The sequence below is a fragment of the Rhamphochromis longiceps genome, linkage group LG9 (genome assembly GCF_057381845.1).
Source record: "Rhamphochromis longiceps isolate RC_006_pf linkage group LG9, R_longiceps_female_GT1.1, whole genome shotgun sequence".
In the NCBI taxonomy this organism is placed as follows: domain Eukaryota; kingdom Metazoa; phylum Chordata; class Actinopteri; order Cichliformes; family Cichlidae; genus Rhamphochromis; species Rhamphochromis longiceps.
Window position 1 is genome coordinate 32,442,353 of NC_140565.1, and position 17,581 is coordinate 32,459,933.

Consider the following 17,581-nt stretch of genomic DNA (forward strand, 5'->3'; position numbering starts at 1 on the left):
AGAAATTTCAAGGATGATAAAAATGTGATTTTTTTAAGTTGGCACAAATTATTTTTTAATTTAGTAGAACTTGAAATGATTATCAGAGGGTAAACATTTAGTATTGTGCCAGAAACACCTGGCTATTCTTAGTACTGTATACCTGCAATGAACGTTATCTTAAGTAAACTTCACTTTGTTTTTTGAGGCAATGAGTTTGCATAGTCTTTTTAAGTTCTGGGAACTAATTCAATTTTACAGTGCAGCTTATCTTAGAGAGCCATGGAGACTCTGTCAGTGATATATGGGTGTTGAAAATGCTTCAACAGCCATTTTAAAGACATGAAACAGCAGCTGGAAGGAGGACAGGACATAGAGGCTGCAAGCAGACTGAACTCCACTCACCCTGTTTGCACTACAATCACTTCACCTACCCGCCAGGCTGGAGGCTCATTTCAAAAACATATTCATACGGTCAACTGTATCAGATGTGCAAACAAAGAGAAGAAGCAACAGCAGGGGTGATTTTTCTGCCCTTATTGTTTAATTTGCATCACGTTCCCTGTGATATGACATCAGCAGGATTAACGTAGATGAACGTGGCAAACAAACAAAATGCCTCCTGCAGCTAAAAACACAAAGCCTGCAGCAGCTGTTTTACTGCAGGAACGAAACACGCTCAGAAACGTGTTTGTTTAAAAAAATAAATAAATGGAGTGAAAGTGATTACAGGCTGTGGTATATCATTAAAGGGAAAATCTGAAACAGGCCACAATCAGACTGAGCTGTGAGTTATTTAAGAGAAGGCTGGTTGATTCCTTATCATTAAACTCACAAATACACGTTTTCACCCTCTGTGTGTGCGTTTTTTCCCCTTACTCCCCCATTTCTTAGCTTTTTTTGACGTTTATGAATGTATTCATGCTCTCAGCTCACTGCGTGTGCAGGTGCAATGGACTAGATAACAGCACTGAGAACCTTTGGTCGTTTGATCAAAACGTGTTATTGCATGCCCTTGTATACAGCCCCACAATGTTTCTGTTTCAATGTCTCCAATGCATACACCATGTATATAGTTCACTCACATATATGTATATATGTACACATACATATTGCTTTTTATTTTTCCCTCGTTGTATATTGTTTTCTCTTTTTTTTTTTTTTTTTTTTTACTTTTGCACCTTTGTAGTCCAGCTACCCAATTTCGCTGTGCAAGAAACTGCACAGTGACAATAAAAAGCTCCAAGTCTCTCTAAGTCAGTCGATCGGGAACATTAAACTGTGACTTTTGAGTGAGATTTTAGTTTTGTTTAGAAAATCAACGGGACTTATGGTTCACATAGAGGCCCGTTAGGTGGAAGCATTAAATCAGGTCTGTTAATGCTTGCTTGTTAGTGATAACTCATACAGTAGCGACTGCATTGGCACACAAAAATTTCTACTAATTGTTTTCCTGGTATAACATTTATTCTTTTGATTAAATGTCGTGTCTTAATTAAAGTTAAATAAAAAAATAGAAGCTTAGATTGACCTTTGACAAACAGAATCAAATGTCAGTCAAGCTGAAACCACAGCAAAGCACACTGCAAAACAGGCGATCTAGCAGCCACCCTGCCTCCAACTCACCAGCCTGGCACAGGCCGAGCGGTATGGCCACCCTCGGCTCTGACAGCCTGCCGGGGATCAGAGCCTGATGGCTGCTGATGCTGTCAGACCAACCTAAACGCAGCGCCCATGAAAACACACATCAAATCACCTTCTTCCCTCTAAGCAGGAGCATTTGAGTTCATGTTAATTAATAACACCTCATTAATTACAGGTTAATTTCAGCTGTTCTTGATGCAGTTCTGACGGCCACATAATACGAGAGACTGACGAGACCGAGGCAGATAAAAAAGCATCAGCACGAACGCCACCATCAAATATGATGAAAACAATGGAAGAAATGTTTTAATTTAACAAAAAGAGAGTAAAGAAATAGCTAACAAGAAAGAATGCATGTATTGATTTAATAAAGATAAACAGATAATAATAAATGTTCTTATTAAAGTAATAGAAAGAAAGGAAATAAAAAAATAAATAAAATAAAAGCAAGGAATAAATCAACCTAGTAAAAATTTACATTTTAAGATGAAATGTATTTAAAAGAGATTAACATAGAAAGACAAAAAACAACCTAAACTAATAGTTTTAGATTCATTTGTCTTTAATTCCTGTTTTCTATTTCATTAATCTTTGCAAAGTTTTATGGGGGCAAAGCTGATGCTTTGATTATTGATGATTACCTCACTCTGTCACCTATCATCTTCCATAGCACTGTCATTCCCAAAATGGCATGAATCGTACACCAGTAACACACAGTACTGTTTACCTAACCCATGTGTCGGCAACCTCCAACATCAAAAGAGCCACTTTAGATCATCCTATGAAACTACATTTAAAAAGAGCAGCATGTGATGGAGACATGGAGGCAGCAGATACCAATATCATTAGCCGATAGAGTCCCATGTGGCTCACAGTCTGTCTTACCATGCCTAAGCTAACCTAAACAAATTGCATCTGTTTCATCAAAACCATGTGAAAATACTGAAGGCAAGGATGAAAACACAACATAATTTAAGCGCCGGTGAGCAAAAATCTTTTATTTTTGCAGAGACACACACTCTGCACATAAAGTTGACTAAGCAGTTTTTGTTTTTTTAAAGTGAAAGTACACCCATGCACCCTGACATAAGCGTGTTCTGTGCATCTGCTGTGTTGTGCATGCACTTTTGCAAAACTCACACTCTTCGTGCTCCAGGTCACTGTCGCTATCGGGATGGGCCAGCCCGTGTTTCTGCAGGTGTCTTCTGATGCTCATCCTGGTCCTCCTCAACCTCCCGTGACTCTTTAGCCTTGGCTGGTCCATCGAGTCTGCCACAGTGAATACGCCTTTTCCGTTGCTCTGGGAAAACGTACCACTGCCGTTGGCTTGGGCAGCCATGCTGGGAGAGGCAGCTGCAGCCTAATAAACAGTAATAAAACAGATGTATTATCACTCTTGTGCTGCTTTCTTTAATGTAAGTCTGATCCAGTTAATTCAGTTAATTTATATTAATTATGACTATTGGGTTCATTTTTAGATCATTTTCCCTCTGTTCTTTTTGGGTTTTTAATATTTTTTACTAAGAAAAGTTTTTAAAAAGTTATTCAGTTGATAGAAAGCTTGGTTAGAAGAAGACTTTGAGCAGCAGATCACTCTATCAGAAACATAAAAGTTGGAATAGGCATTTGTGATATTGTGGCTAAGAGTGTTATTAATTTGAGAGGCCCTAGAATGGTTCCCTGGGGAACACCCTTGGTTATAAGGAGGTTAATTAGCACCTAATATCAGAACATGGGAGGAGGGTTCTAAACACCTGTCTGGGTATGTTTCTGTGCAGGGTTTTCTCAATGTGAGCAGAGCATTAAATCCTTTAGTCTATTTGAAAGAAACGAGATAAGTATCTGTGGAGAGTGATGATGGGAAAATAGGTCTATAAAATGTTTTGATTCTTGCACAAAGTGACACTAAATTGAAGAAGTAACCTGCTCCAAGTGAGAGAGCGTCACACTCCCAACATCGGTGAGCCGGTGTTCCCTGTCATCCCAACGTCCATAAGCAAGGTCAATCCCACCCACAAAGGCCACCGACTGATCAATGACGATGATCTTCTCATGATGTGCCCACAGGTACACAGCGGAGGAGACGTGGTCTGGGTGGCGCATCACCTGGTGAACAAAATATCCCAAAATTTAGAGAAGAAATGCAACGTTTCAGCCATTATGAACCTGCAGAAGGCCTTTACACTTGTGTACTTGCCTTGATGTTGGGGTGGAGGCGCAGCAGTGTTCTCTTGCTGTATCCTGAGTTAATGCCCAGAGCTAACTCCACCTCCTTGTAGAGCATCACAAAGATTCGAACTCCTTGTTGCTGTGGAGGAGAGCAGGGAAACAATGAATCAGGACACAACCTTAAATTTAGCTTTCGGATGAAATAAGAGGGAAAAATACTTTGTATTATATCAATATGGAGAAATTGACATGACAGCTTTACTTTTGCTATAAAAACTAAGAAAAACGTCCTTCTTACCGCTTTGCGTTTTAGTATGCAGTCAAGACGCCATCGGTTTCCTTCAACAACTGGCCTTTTCAAAAAGATCTCTGGACTCAGCCTGCGGGACGAAACAGGCCAAAAAGGTTTTTCCCCTCAGTTCACTCTCACTGTTACGCTTCCTCCTCCTTTCCTTTCATTCATCTTTTCTGTTCCTTACTTTGCTTGTTTTCTGGTTTCCCTTTTCTCTTTCCCTTTACTTCCTCTCTAGCTAATCCGGAAGCATACCAATAGACTTAAAACTGCGGACTCCGGCCTCCAGGATACTTGATTACACTTACACACACTTATTTTTTTATATACATATATATTAGGGGTGCAACGATACACAAAATTCACGGTTCGGTTCGGTTCGATACTTTGGTGTCACGGTTCGATATTTTTTCGATACAAAAAAAATGTTCATGCCTTTTTAATTTGTCATTTATTAAAATTATAAATATATATTTTAACTCAAAAGTACAGTTTTTAAATTTAACCCTAACCCTTGTGCGTGTTTTTTATTTTGACAGCGAATGCGCACCTGCGGACCACTTATGTGCAGCCCTGGTTATTTAGCTCGTCATATTGCAGCCACAGAAATTATTTTGTCCATGAAACCATAAAGCTGCACTTTCTTTTTGCCTTATAGTCTGATTTGTCATAACTTCTCCTGCTGCTTTTACACACGCACTCACATAAGCTCAGCGATTCTCTGCGCGATCAACCTCTCACATGTTTAAGCTGCGGGAGATTTCACTTGTCATGTTTGCATAGTAAGCTAACGATTGATAAGACGATGTCAGAGGAATTGGTGCACAAATTATCATCACTCACAGATCAGTACTGTCGCTCTCTATACACAGTTCGCACGATTGCAAAGTGAAAGCAAAAAAACAAGCACAAATTCAAACGCGATTTCAATATGTCACATATTGACAGTGGCTCACCGATGCCAATGACATAATTACCCAGCTACATTTCTGAAAGAATGCAAAAGCATTGACATATATTTTTCCTACAATAGCCCGACGGGCAGGGAAGAGATAGATTTTGGTAGCCCGACTGAAAAAATCGCTAGCTCCGGGACGTCGGGCTAGCGATATTGCAAGCCCTGTATCTGATTGAGGAATCACTCATATTTGGAAAAGAGAGTTTATTACAGAGAAATGGCGCTTTCCAAAATAAAAGCTATACTATCCGCTTCTTCTGGGCTATATTCTCAGCAGCATAAGGAGAATCATGTGCTAACAGCTGTCTAAATGACTCGGCTAAAGTTAGTAGCATGCTTGTTGTTTTTGTCTTTGCACTAGGATGATGTCGGAGTAAATGTGCAGTCATATTCGTTGTGTTCCCGCTAGTGCTTTCAGGTTAATCTCGTTGAAATGACCTTAACGCCACAACATGGCAAATCTCCGTTAACGAGCTACCGCCGATCGCTCCGTGCATGGGGCTAGACGGCCAACACGTTAACGAGCTAACTGCGCTAACACACTAGTTCACACCAATGTAATTGAGCATTGCATGGCACATCCAACATACTGTTTTACTTTAGTCCATGACTCGCTTACCTTCAGGGTCATACGTCACATGAAAACCAAAATAATTCCAAACGCCAGATCTGAATGAGGTTCAATTTGCCTGTTGCAAGGAGAGCTTAACTTCTGTCTCGCTAGCTTGCCCTGCGCTCTTCCTTCTGACTATGCTGTCTGTGTTGAGCGCTCAGTGGATCTGCGCTCGACAGTGCAGCCTAGGCGGAGTAGTCGAACACAGATTCACTGAGCGCTCAACACAGACAGCATCGTCAGAAGGAAAATTGATAAAATAAATTACAAATGTTGTATTGTTCGATACATATGCGTACCGAACCGAAAGCACTGTATCGAACGGTTCAATATCGATACGAATATCGTTGCACCCCATATATATATATATATATATATATATATATATATATAGTAAAATGTAGTATTTTTGTTTAGTGGTAAGACTGATTTATAAAAACAAATACTGTCTGTAGAGTTAGTGTGTGAGTGTGTGTGTGTGTGTGTGTGTGTGTGTAAGTAACAGTAGCTAGACTGTAACTGATCTATTTGACCAGAAACCTCTCTTAGAGGTGACCGCCACATGCACTCAGTGCACTATGAAACACACACACAGACACACTCACAGCTCTGTGTGCGCTGAACACTCACCACCAGTCGGTGATAAAGATTTCCTCCTTGGCTTCTTCGAGAGCATTGGCCACATCCTCCATGTATGTTTTCCCGTTCACGTACCTTCAGAAGAACCACAAACAAACCCACAAATTACACTTCAATCATCGCCTTCTCAAAATGGGAAAATCAGTCCAAAACAGTTTTTTTTTTTTAAATTTCATATTAAAAAGTACAAAAAAAAGAAATAATCGAAGGAGCACAAGACAAGACGTCCATGAAATCTGTTTTTTTTCTCCCATTCAACACTTTGTTTATTTTCTTTCCTACTGTGAACAACAACACAGAAGGCATCAGAACTAGTTCACCACATATAAAATTATAAAATATTCTGGATTCTTTTATTTTGAAGGTGTGCCCTTCATAAACGGAATTGTCCTTCCTTTACTTTGCACTCCAACTCATTCCAAACTGTCTCAGCTGATTTTAACCTGGGGGATTATGAGTTATGAGTCGAGCCTGGAGGGGTTTCTAATCAGGGTCCTGATGAAGGGTCCCACTTATCTATAACCTGACTGGTCATCATGTTGCTGTAGGACAGGGGTGGGGCAACTCCAGGCCTCGAGGGCCGGTGTCCTGCAGGTTTTAGATATCAGCCTGGGTCAGCACACCTGAATCAAATGATTAGTTCATTATCCGGCCTCTGGAGAACTTCAAGACATGGTGAAGAGGTAATTTAGCCATTTAGATCAGCTGTGTGGGATCAAGGACACATCTAAAACCTGCAGGACGCCGGCCCTCGAGGCCTGGAGTTCCCCACCCCTGCTGTAGGATGTTGTGGAAGCCATGCATGCTGAATTAAACTGCAACACTATCCTCACATCTCCTCCTGCATGTAATTACCATCTGTCCACCTTCTCTGACAAAGACACAGCTGCGGAGGTTGTGATGTGTCTGCTGCTTTAACTCGTTGAGATTGACTCTTATTTAAGTTGCTTTTATTTCTATTTGACTCGTGAGTGGAGTGCTAACTTTTTTATTTATGTAGGAGGAGTGAATCAGAGTAGGAATAGTTTTTTCTTGTGCTATTTGAATTATAACCTGCGACGTAGCCTGACGTGCACTTCTTGCCCTCCCTCCTCTTTGTTCCCTCTCCCTGTCACACCCTTCCTCATGTCCTTCCTCCACCTTCACTTCTTCGTTTTTCTCTCTCTCGTGCACCAGGTGGGAAAACTTGCTGATTGCTCTGTCTTCTGTTTAACAGAGAATGGGAGCGTGTTCTCATCCCTCCTCAAACCCAGCTGTTCCAGCTTTCCCTGACCTTTGATCCTGTCTAAGAGACAAAACAGTTTCTGCAGGAGGCTGTAAACATGTTTACTTCTGCTGTAAAATTAGGCATTTTAACATGGGAGTCTGTAGGGAACTGACTCACTTTTGAAGCCAGCCCCAGTGGACATTAGAGGACCTGCAGTTATTGGAACTTGAGCACTAGGTTCATTTTTCAGCCTCCGAGGTTTCAGCTTTAGCCGTCCTCTGGTTTCATTGCAGTGTTTGATGCTTTTTGCTCTTCTTTGGACAGAAAGAAAAATGAAACGAACACTTCTCCTCTCACTTTTCAATCTGTCCATTGCCTGTTGAATCCTTATGCTCTTGACAGCAGGCACACACTCACTCACAGTGTGTCTCACAGATGGTATAGGGTTCCCCAGCGGGAGGACAGGTGATGAGCAGGTGAGTCTCACTTTCCCTTGCTTTGTGTCGGGTTACTCCAGCGCGAGACACACATTTGTGCATCTACCTTGTGAGGATTGCCTCTTACATAATGCTTCTTCTTTGTGTAACCTCGCAGCTACAGTCTTTAAATCTCTAAAAGTGGCTCATCACTTTCTATAAATGTCCTCATGTTTAAAGTCTAAACCTCAAAGCAGTTCCCACAAAGGCAGAAGTACACAAACACACACTAACCTGCACACTGTGCCAGCTGGACCGGGTATTGTCTAGACTTTTTTTTAAAGTGATCCTGCGTCTGGTGATTGGCACTAAAGTGCTTCAGTTTAAGGTTAAGAGGAAGATGTGAGGCTGTTTTTTACTGCTTGTTAATAAATAAAAGAAGCTCAGTTCATACACAGATCAGCTCGTATCCATTTAAGTTTAAATCTCTAAGTTCCAACTGTGTCTGCTTGCTGCCGAGTTTTAAGTTGCCTGAAGCATCAGCGTCACAGCAGTGAAGAAAAAACTGACCTGTATCCACATCTTGTTCGCTTGCTTTTATGGAAACTGTACTGTAATGCTTTATAATGGCAGTGGATTTTACCCGCTGTTATCCAGAAGTTCAGTTTAAATGGTGATGTGTTCACTTGCAGCTGAACTTTGCAGCCTTCACTCACTCTTTCACTTGAGAGCATCATTAAATAGCATTTTAACAGCTCTGCATTCACTTTCTGTATCAGGCGCTGAGAGCTTTCCAGTTATGATGCATTTACCTATTGCAGCAGAATAGTGATGTGTGTTTTGGAGGTATCCATTACTGAGGTTCTCTTATATTGTTTTGCTGCTTTTAAACTGAAGTAAACACAGAACAACAAAGAACTGAAATAAAGAAATCGTCTAAGAGTCTGTCAACAAGATCGGCCCGATGCACAGTCCACAAATGTAGATCGGTGTATCCCTAACTCGGTCTAATGTGACTCAGGAACTGAAACTACTTTGACTAGAAGTGATCTGAATGTTAAATAACAGGTTTTAAGGTGTCAAATGTGAGTGTAACTACAGCAGAAAGAGTAAGTGTGGTTACCATTTGGCAGGGATGTTCACTTCCACTCTAGCGAAAGATCCAAAGCGGTGATCTTTGAGGAAGGCTGAGCCATTCTTCTGGACAAAGCCTTCAATGGACTGACCCCACCAGCGGGCATGTCTGTAGCTGTTGCACTTGAGCACCAAAGACCTGCACAAACACTACTTCAGTTTCTGATTTTCTTCAAGCCTTAAAATATTGAACATAAGCAGTAAAAATAGCCATCGCAGACCTGGAGAGACTGTCCACACGGACGCCGTGTTTGGTATCCGTGTCCTTGGAGTCCATCTTGATGCCAAACTCTTTGTCAAACAGCATTACAAAGGAGATGGCGCCTGAATCCATCTTCATGTACAGCAGAAACGAGTCCTTCACCACCAACCAGCTGCACACACACACACACAGGCAGTATTTTAAGTAAAAGTTTTTTATTGTCATATACTTCCTTAAACACCATTTGGCTTATGTAAACATAATGGCTCCCCTTTAAAATAAATACATAAATAAATAAAGCTGACGAGCTTCTTAGATTCAAAATGTTTATCTGTTATGATGGATCACGGCATTTTAAAAAGGTTAAATACCCCATTTGGCGTGCCACATATTTAACTGGTTAAATGTCAACTCTTCCTACTTGTAATGAACCAAGCAGGATGGTTCAGGAAACCCCCTATGAAGCGCAACAAATACACAGAGCAATGTTTCTAATATTAATATTCTTCTGTTCACCATTTCACACCCAGGAGTTCATGCAATTAGTTCCTATCCTTGCGTGATTGAGTGTGGATTTGCATTTAACTTATGATGCACATCCTGGGAATAAGATGAAGGATTTAAATAAAAAGAATCAAAGGTGAATTCTACTGTTTGCTAAAGAAAATGAATCTAAAGCTAAATGGAAAGAACTTTACTGTTTTTGAGTCAGTCAGCTGTGGCAACACTGACGATCCTAATCAAAGTTTCCTCTTGTTGTTTAGTGGACTTACCTGTTAACCCTTCTTTCCTGCCATTAATAAGAGGCTCTGTTAAAATGACGTGTCAGCATTTTACTCCGTATCCAAGGCGTTAACGATTCTGAACTGCAGTTGTACAATTTGCAGACCGTTACAGTGATTTTAACACTAATTTCAAGTATAAATCTAAGGAAGGTTTGTACAGATAAGGTTCCAGATAAGATAGCATAACATAAAACATTGCTTTAAATGCTTTATATTTAAATCTCATCTTCAGGACGTTTGTTTTGTCAGCTACATAGATAGATTCAAATGTTTTTCTTAAATCGAGTACTAACTTTTCACTTCAGAACCCCCAAGAATTGAACCCTTTCCTCAGATTAAACAGCCAATAAATACAGCATTGCATCTTCTGCATAGACGAGGTGATGCACCGGTAAGATGTCTCCAAGCTTCCCCGTCATTTCCTGTTTTACCCAAGCTGCTGTGTATTTGTGACATATCACAAGCTCACATTGAAAATGACCAAGACTATTAAGGCTAAGCAAACATCCTGTAAGAATCCTGATTATTTACTGACCGTTTGGACCAGCGGTAGCACATTCTGCTGCGACCACAGCAGTTCATGCCGGGGATCCGATGGCCGCCGGATCTCTTCAGCACCATTCCCTCTCTAAAAGACAAAAGGACAGTTCATAATATAGAAAAATACTTAGAAAGGACTGGTTAGGAGAACCTTATTATACAAAGCAAGACAAGATTAAATATTTTGCCATCAACTTTAACCTGCACTCCCCACCTACACCATCTTTGAGTAGAAATTTCAGAATTTCACTGGATATATTTCTTAAAGTGCAAGATTTCAGTGAAAAATTGACACATTGATAACAAATGATTCTTACAGTCCTTTTGGTCCCAGGTCGTGAATGAAAGACAATTGACTAACATCAATGAACTCCATCTGAAAATCAAGCAAAAATATTTATAAACTCACTTTCACAAGATTGTTGTCTACTTATCATCTTCTAAGTTGACCTGAAAAGGTCGTCAGTGTTTTCCAAAATATATTGAAACCTTTCAAGGTTAACTGTTATGCTTTTCTCTATTATGTACAGTGTTACTACAGTGGATGTTCATATTAAGCATTGCCAAAGTTTTTAAAAATGAAGCTCGGATTCCAGAATACTCTAAACACTCAGTTTCTTTCTCTCTTTTTTAACCCGGTCATGTTAGATAAAGAAGCCCTGCCCACTTCTTACTTAAACCTGTTTGCAAGATGTAGCCAATCAGAAGTTGGCTTAGAGGGGGTTGGACCTAAAACTGAGGGGCCAAGTTTAAGGTAAGAAGGATTATTTGGAACTGTGAATTATGCAAAGTGACTCTGATAGAATCCAAAAACAAAAACATGGAGCTGAAAATGAGCAGAATGTAGTTACTTTGTAACTTTTGTGTCCTTACCGTAGCGTGGTAGTTCCTATACATCTGCATCGCTAGCACAGTATTCAAGTAATCTTCCAGTTGTTTCTAGATCAAGGAAACAATGAGAAATATTCAGTACAATTTAATATACGTAGTACATAAATCTGGTACCATAAAATTAAATATCGGCCATCAGGAGCAATTTACCCTTCGACTGGAAACTCCTCTGTCCAGTTCGCCATCGCCTCCTCTGGGGAGTTCTGGGATCTGGCTCACCTCACTCCTCAACGGTATGTTCCTCTTCACCGTGTGACTGCAGAGAGAGAAATAAAATAAAGTTTTGTTAGGAGGCTGTGTGTTCAAATCCAAGAACATGCAGTGGAAATACAGGCAGAAAAATGAGCTCTGCAAAGCACAGTGAAGATAAAATATGAACTGTGAATAGGCACAGGAGGCACTGAGGTACCTGCGTGGAAGTGGAATCTTCATGAAGGTCTTGTATGTTCTCAGTTCTCTGTGGAGATCGATGAAGTGCTTCTCCTTCCTCTTCACCAACCATGTAAACTCTCCATGTTTCATCTCAATTTTATACACAGCTGGCATTGACTGCACACACAGCAGGGCCTCCAGTTATTTACATTCAGTGTTTATCATTTCAAAAAGCTCATCAAATAAATGGGATTAGAATAAAGTTTGGGATTTAGTCTAGAATTTTGACATTTCTTTTGTTTCTGGTTGATAAACTGCCAACTTTTACTACGTTGTTGGAATCTTTAAGTAATCGAGTCACCTGGTTTTCCTAAGCAGCTAAAAGTTTCCCTGGGACACTGGAATAATGACTTCTTCTGCTTTATCCATGACTGTAGATGCCATCTCAGCTGCTGCTACACCCAACCTCAGCTACATCAAGTTACTAAAATGGACCTTTTCAGTGCATTTTTACTGCTGGTGCTTTTAAGAGCATTTTAATGGACAGATATTCACCCATCACCTATGTTACAGTATTGGTAAGTAAAACTCTGGTACCCAGTTTCTTGCTTAGCCCTAATCAGCAGGTATCTGTGCCTGTGTTGCATCCACACAATATACAGATGCAGCTTGCTAACCATCTAGCTGCAGCTTAGCACACCATCCTCTTCTACAAATATAGTCCCTTCTGGCTCAAACTGTGACGTCACAGTGGCTACCTCCATGTTTCATGTATAGTGTACGGCTAAATGCATTTTCTTCCCTACAGTGACAAAAAGCTCTTCACCTTGTTGACGCTCCTCTGCGTGGTGAGGTTGAAGCGGTCCTGAACTGAGGTGAAACGCTCCACCTCCAGGATTTTGACAGTGATGGGAGAGGAAAGGTAGACTTTGGCCTCTGTCTCCTTGAAACCCACTGTGTTGTAAATCTCTTTAAAAGGCAAACCCTCTGCTATTGAAAAAATATAAACAGTTACACAAACAAATCGCTTACACAACAAGTAGAGAAACACCTGTACAGAGTGCAGTGATGGCAGGTACCAGGTGCATTGGTGTCTGTCGTGTCATAATCTCCATCGCCTAAATCGAGATCGCGGGTGTCCAGATTGTCCATGATGTCGCTCATATCACTGGCAACCAGCTGCAGGGTGCTGGACGATGGCTCAATCTGCTGCAGCATGGCTAGCACTCAGTCTGGAGCCCGGGGCTCACCTGGCAGGTAATGAGGGAATATGGTGGTTAAGTCAAAGATAAGGAACAAAACTGGATGTGGTCATCTAGAGTAAAACAGATCAGAATGTGCCAATTAAACTTTTAGATTTTAAAAGCAACCGTCTCTGTGGATAAAACTAGCTCTAAGAATCCTGTTCTGATGTGTTTTTAAAACTCTTTATCTGACATTAATTGCTTATTACAGACTTCAGGTTCAGTTGCTGTGGGGGAAAAATAATCAGGAAGCCTTGAGTCTGGTCTAAACCAACAGAGAAACATTTGATCTCAGAGTCAACATGTAACCACTCGCTGCTTGTGCACTGAAAAGAAATGTCAGGGTATCATTAACGGCAGCACAGCGACCAACATCAGAGCGCTCTAAACCCATTACAGTTCCTGTCTGACGGTCAGTTCAGTTCATTAAATGGATCATTTCATGTTGCCTGAAAAGAACTTCAGGTGAATTTCTTAATTGGAATTATGCAAAATTCCCGGTCCACATCCCAAATTTTGGATGAGTCATCCAGCCAACATGACAAGCTCACTGGTGTGTTTCACCCACGCACAGCATTTCTCTTCACATTCATGTTTCTGGGTCAGTTTGTGTGAAAATCCTCTCCAGTGAATCCTCTACATTCATGAGTGCACACGTGAACACCACTGACCCCTTTTTGTTTGTTTTTCCTTTTTTTCCCCCAACTCTTGCTCCGCATGCTAACACATACAATTGTACAGGGGAATATGTGCTTCCTGTGCTTCTCCTCTGTTAATCCTGATCTTTGGATTAGTGTCTTATGTGAGGTTAACTGCCGCTGCGGGAGAATAAAGGAGGAGGAGAATGGACCGGTAGGCTGTAGTACAAGAAAGGGGATTAAAGAGGAATCCAGGAAAAGAAAAGATGTGTATAGAGGTTAAAAAATGGATAAGAGCGCTTATAAGAAAGCACGAGAAAAGGTTTCTGAAGTAAAGCAATGCTTTACCGTGTGGCAATCCTGAAATCCTGACTGACATCACTGATATAAACATCCACATTATCATATCCAGGTTCCATCTATCTGCCGTTTGGAGCTGAGTAAAGCCCACTTAGATTAAAGTTGTAATGTTTAAAGATCTTTCAGGTGAAGTGTGAACTTTATTTTATCAGGTGATCAGCCTGTGGTCAGAGGATTGTTCCACAGTCTTGATGCATGCTCAATTATCCAGGGAAGGACATCCCGAAAAGTTGATTCTGTGCATTTGGATGTAATGCTACGTCCAGATGAACAGAATCAACCTTTTGGGATTGTCCCACAGATTTTTTTGCAAACATTTTAGCAATGATGACAGATTAACTGTTGGGTTTAGGTCACACGAATCAAAATCAGATATTTTCTCTCTTTTAGCTCAACTTTTGGTCTCCACCACATCCTCAGGCTGAACACTGACCCCCAACTCATGTTCCAACTGTGTCTGCTTGCTGCCTAAAATGAGATTTGTTCAATAAGAATGAAAAATAGTATCGTTGTGGGCTATAAAACTCAAACATTGAACTGAAAGATGCCGTAAATCTTTCAGCATGCTGTAATTCTATAAATATCTTGATGTGTGCTGAATTGTATACAGTTTTCATGTGAGCAAATAAGAATTAAACACTAGTTGACATTGACCTCCAGAATCACCACAGGAGCCCCTAATGAATTCTCACAGTCTCCATAGCTTTTAATATACCCAGCACCTTGCTTTACTATGATACATATGACATCCATCCATTTTCTGATGCTTAATGGGTCCAGGTTTTGGAGGCAGCAGTCCAAGCAGAGATGCCAAGACCTCCCTATTACCAGCCCCTCCTCCAGCTCTTCCAGGCGGGGGGGGAGGGGAGGAGGCAGAGGTGTTCCCAAGGCAGCACAGAAACATGATCTCCCCGTGTGTTCTGGGTCTGCCCCGGTGCCTCCTGAAATAACAAGGTGGTGTCCCGTACACATCTTAGTCAGACGGCGAAAACGGGCTCAAAAAACTCAAGTTAGCTCTTTATATGCTTTCATTGATTTATCATCTTGATGCATTCTCAATCATCCAGGAATCTCCAAAAGTTGATTCTGTTCATCTGGACGTAGCGTTCTGTGGGAGAAACGTTTCGTCACTCATCCAAGTGACTTCTTCAGTCTCAGCTGACTGCAGGTTTCCCCAAATATTATAAACAGTACATTTGCATAATGACTGAAACCAGCCCACTGAGGGAACAATGGGCTGGGGGGTCAGTTCCTTAATCATAATTATGCAAATTCTCATGACCATTGATCAACAATCACTGACCAAAACTCACTGATCAATGTCCATGAGTACCATTCACAGAGAGTTGGGGAATGGCTGCAATCACAGCATTGTAAGATGGCGAAAGATGTACCCTTAGGCTCCCTCCTTGATTCAGAGATGGTCTTTCCCTTTTCATGTAAATGGCCTCCTTGACTCCGCCCTCAAACCAGCATTCCTCCCTGTCCAGGATGTGTACATCCTCATCCTTGAGTGTCCACTGGCCTGTAGGTGTGAATAGACTGCAGAGTCCTGGCCTGACGAGGTAGCTCTTCTGTGTTGTGCCATCCGCTTCGCCAGAGGTTGTTTGGTTTCCCTGATGTATAAATCCTGGCAATTCTCCTGGTACTTAACAGAGTAACAGAGTTTTTGGCGCAGCGTGTTTTGGGGTTTAAAAGCCACAGAGACCCGGTGTTTGCATAATTATGATTAAGGAACTGACCTCCCGGTCCATTGTTCCCTCAGTGGGCTGGTTTAAGTCATTATGCAAATGTACTGTTTATAAGGTTGGGGAAACCTGCAGTCAGCTGAGACTGAAGAAGTCACTTGGATGAGTGACGAAACGTTTCTCCCACAGAACGCTGCGTCCAGATGAACAGAATCAACTTTTTGGAGATTCATTGATTTATATTTTCCTGTTTTCTCAGCATGAATAGTCGTCTCTGTGGTGGCCCTGTGACAGGCTACAGACGTGCCCAGGGTGCAGCCAACCTCTCACCCTGTTAAATGTGGCTGTTAAATAGATAACTTGAAGAAAATGGACGGCTTGATTTACTGTCCATCATTTTTATTGATCATCCTGAACCAGCTTCTACTTCAAACTCAATGCTGTACGTCATTACATTTTGTGGGCATCTCCAGGGTGATGCAGAGGAGGCTTAAAAGCAGGAAATAACTACACAGCTTCCTTGTTTTTAATGTGTTTTAATGGACAAGTTTGACGCTGACTCATCTGAAATAAGGTCTGGGGTTAAGACGAGCTTAAAAATATGAAGCTTAAGTAAAAATCTCAGCTGTCAATTATGAAGCTTTTATATTGTGAGACATTTTCAGTGTCATCACGCTAAAAATAGGAAGTTATTCGTGGTTATGCTGACATCATGCGGTGTAGTTTATAGTTTAACGTTAGTGCTTTGCTTTTAGGAAGATCTCAGTTAAGTTGCAAATAATATGTTACTGATAAACTTCTTTATTATTGCAAAAAAGGTATTTTCTTTCAATCAAAGGAACCAAGGCAATGCTAACCAACTTCCTGGCTGGCCTTCAAAAAAAAAAACAAAAAAAAAACAAACAAAAAAAAAACAAAACATTAAATAAACTGCAAAGAATTCCGGGTCCATGATTTCCTTCTTTTTTCTTTCTTCTTTTTTCTCTGTTCATAAACAACAATTTTAATAGTCAAATCTAACAAAGATTGATCTTAGATTTACGATATGTTTATTAATTGGATACCTTCAGATTGCAGAGGACTTCCCCTTTTAAATTTAACCCAAAGAAAGAAAAATATTTTTAATTCACTTTCACCTCATCTCTGCTTATATTTTAACAGAAACATTAAACCAGTGATATCACACATTTAGGTCCGTCAAGGTCTCTGGTGTGAAGCTTATTTGTAAAACTGTCATCATGTTTGACTAAAAACACGTCTATCTAAAGGTAGCACATTCTAAGAGGCAGCAGAAATACAGTCGATAATAAGATTGTGCTTCATTACTGTTCTCTATTTAAAAAAATAAACCACGCAGGAGTCAGATTTCTGACATTATGATGCAATTCCTGCCGGACAAAGTCTAACAGCTCATTCTTAGGAAGAACATGGGTTATGTTTGGGTTTAGTCAGAACTGGTTTCACTGTGGTCTGTCTGCTTTCACTTCCTGCGCCAACAAAACACCAAGAACAACCACACAAGCAGGAAAACCGCACCCCGCTGAACCCCAAAGAGCATTTCTTTGCTTGCAATGTTTATTCACAGATAAAAAAATCTGGCTAAATAACCGTTAATCCAACTCTCCCACAGCCACGCAAGCCATCACAGTTTACACACACACACACACGCACACACACACACACACACACACACAAATCATGCATTTTAAAATAAATGATTTAATCCAAATCCTTTTTTATTAAATTTGAGGATTTCACACAAAGCCCCCTATTAAACTATCCACAAATAAACAATAACAAAAAATAAACA

The 17,581-nt window shown here is 40.7% G+C and overlaps 1 protein-coding gene across 4 annotated transcripts in view; it reads right to left on the bottom strand.

Annotated features, from left to right (window-relative positions):
* LOC146662625 (phospholipase D1-like) overlaps positions 1–17,581 on the bottom strand; it is a 53,797-nt gene that overhangs the window by 14,042 nt on the left and 22,174 nt on the right. For 3 of the 4 annotated variants that reach the window (XM_085417408.1, XM_085417405.1, XM_085417407.1), the window contains exons 2-15: positions 12,921–13,091; positions 12,668–12,831; positions 11,879–12,018; positions 11,620–11,725; positions 11,452–11,517; positions 10,896–10,954; positions 10,574–10,666; positions 9,273–9,425; positions 9,041–9,190; positions 6,286–6,369; positions 4,091–4,172; positions 3,821–3,931; positions 3,547–3,729; positions 2,764–2,983 (exon numbers count right to left, since the gene is read on the bottom strand). In XM_085417408.1, coding sequence (XP_085273534.1) covers positions 2,764–2,983; positions 3,547–3,729; positions 3,821–3,931; positions 4,091–4,172; positions 6,286–6,369; positions 9,041–9,190; positions 9,273–9,425; positions 10,574–10,666; positions 10,896–10,954; positions 11,452–11,517; positions 11,620–11,725; positions 11,879–12,018; positions 12,668–12,831; positions 12,921–13,059 — 1,750 coding nt within the window. In that variant the 5' untranslated portion in view covers positions 13,060–13,091. The remainder of the gene's footprint in view (positions 1–2,763; positions 2,984–3,546; positions 3,730–3,820; positions 3,932–4,090; positions 4,173–6,285; positions 6,370–9,040; positions 9,191–9,272; positions 9,426–10,573; positions 10,667–10,895; positions 10,955–11,451; positions 11,518–11,619; positions 11,726–11,878; positions 12,019–12,667; positions 12,832–12,920; positions 13,092–17,581) is intronic. The other variant, XM_085417409.1, reaches the window with a different exon arrangement.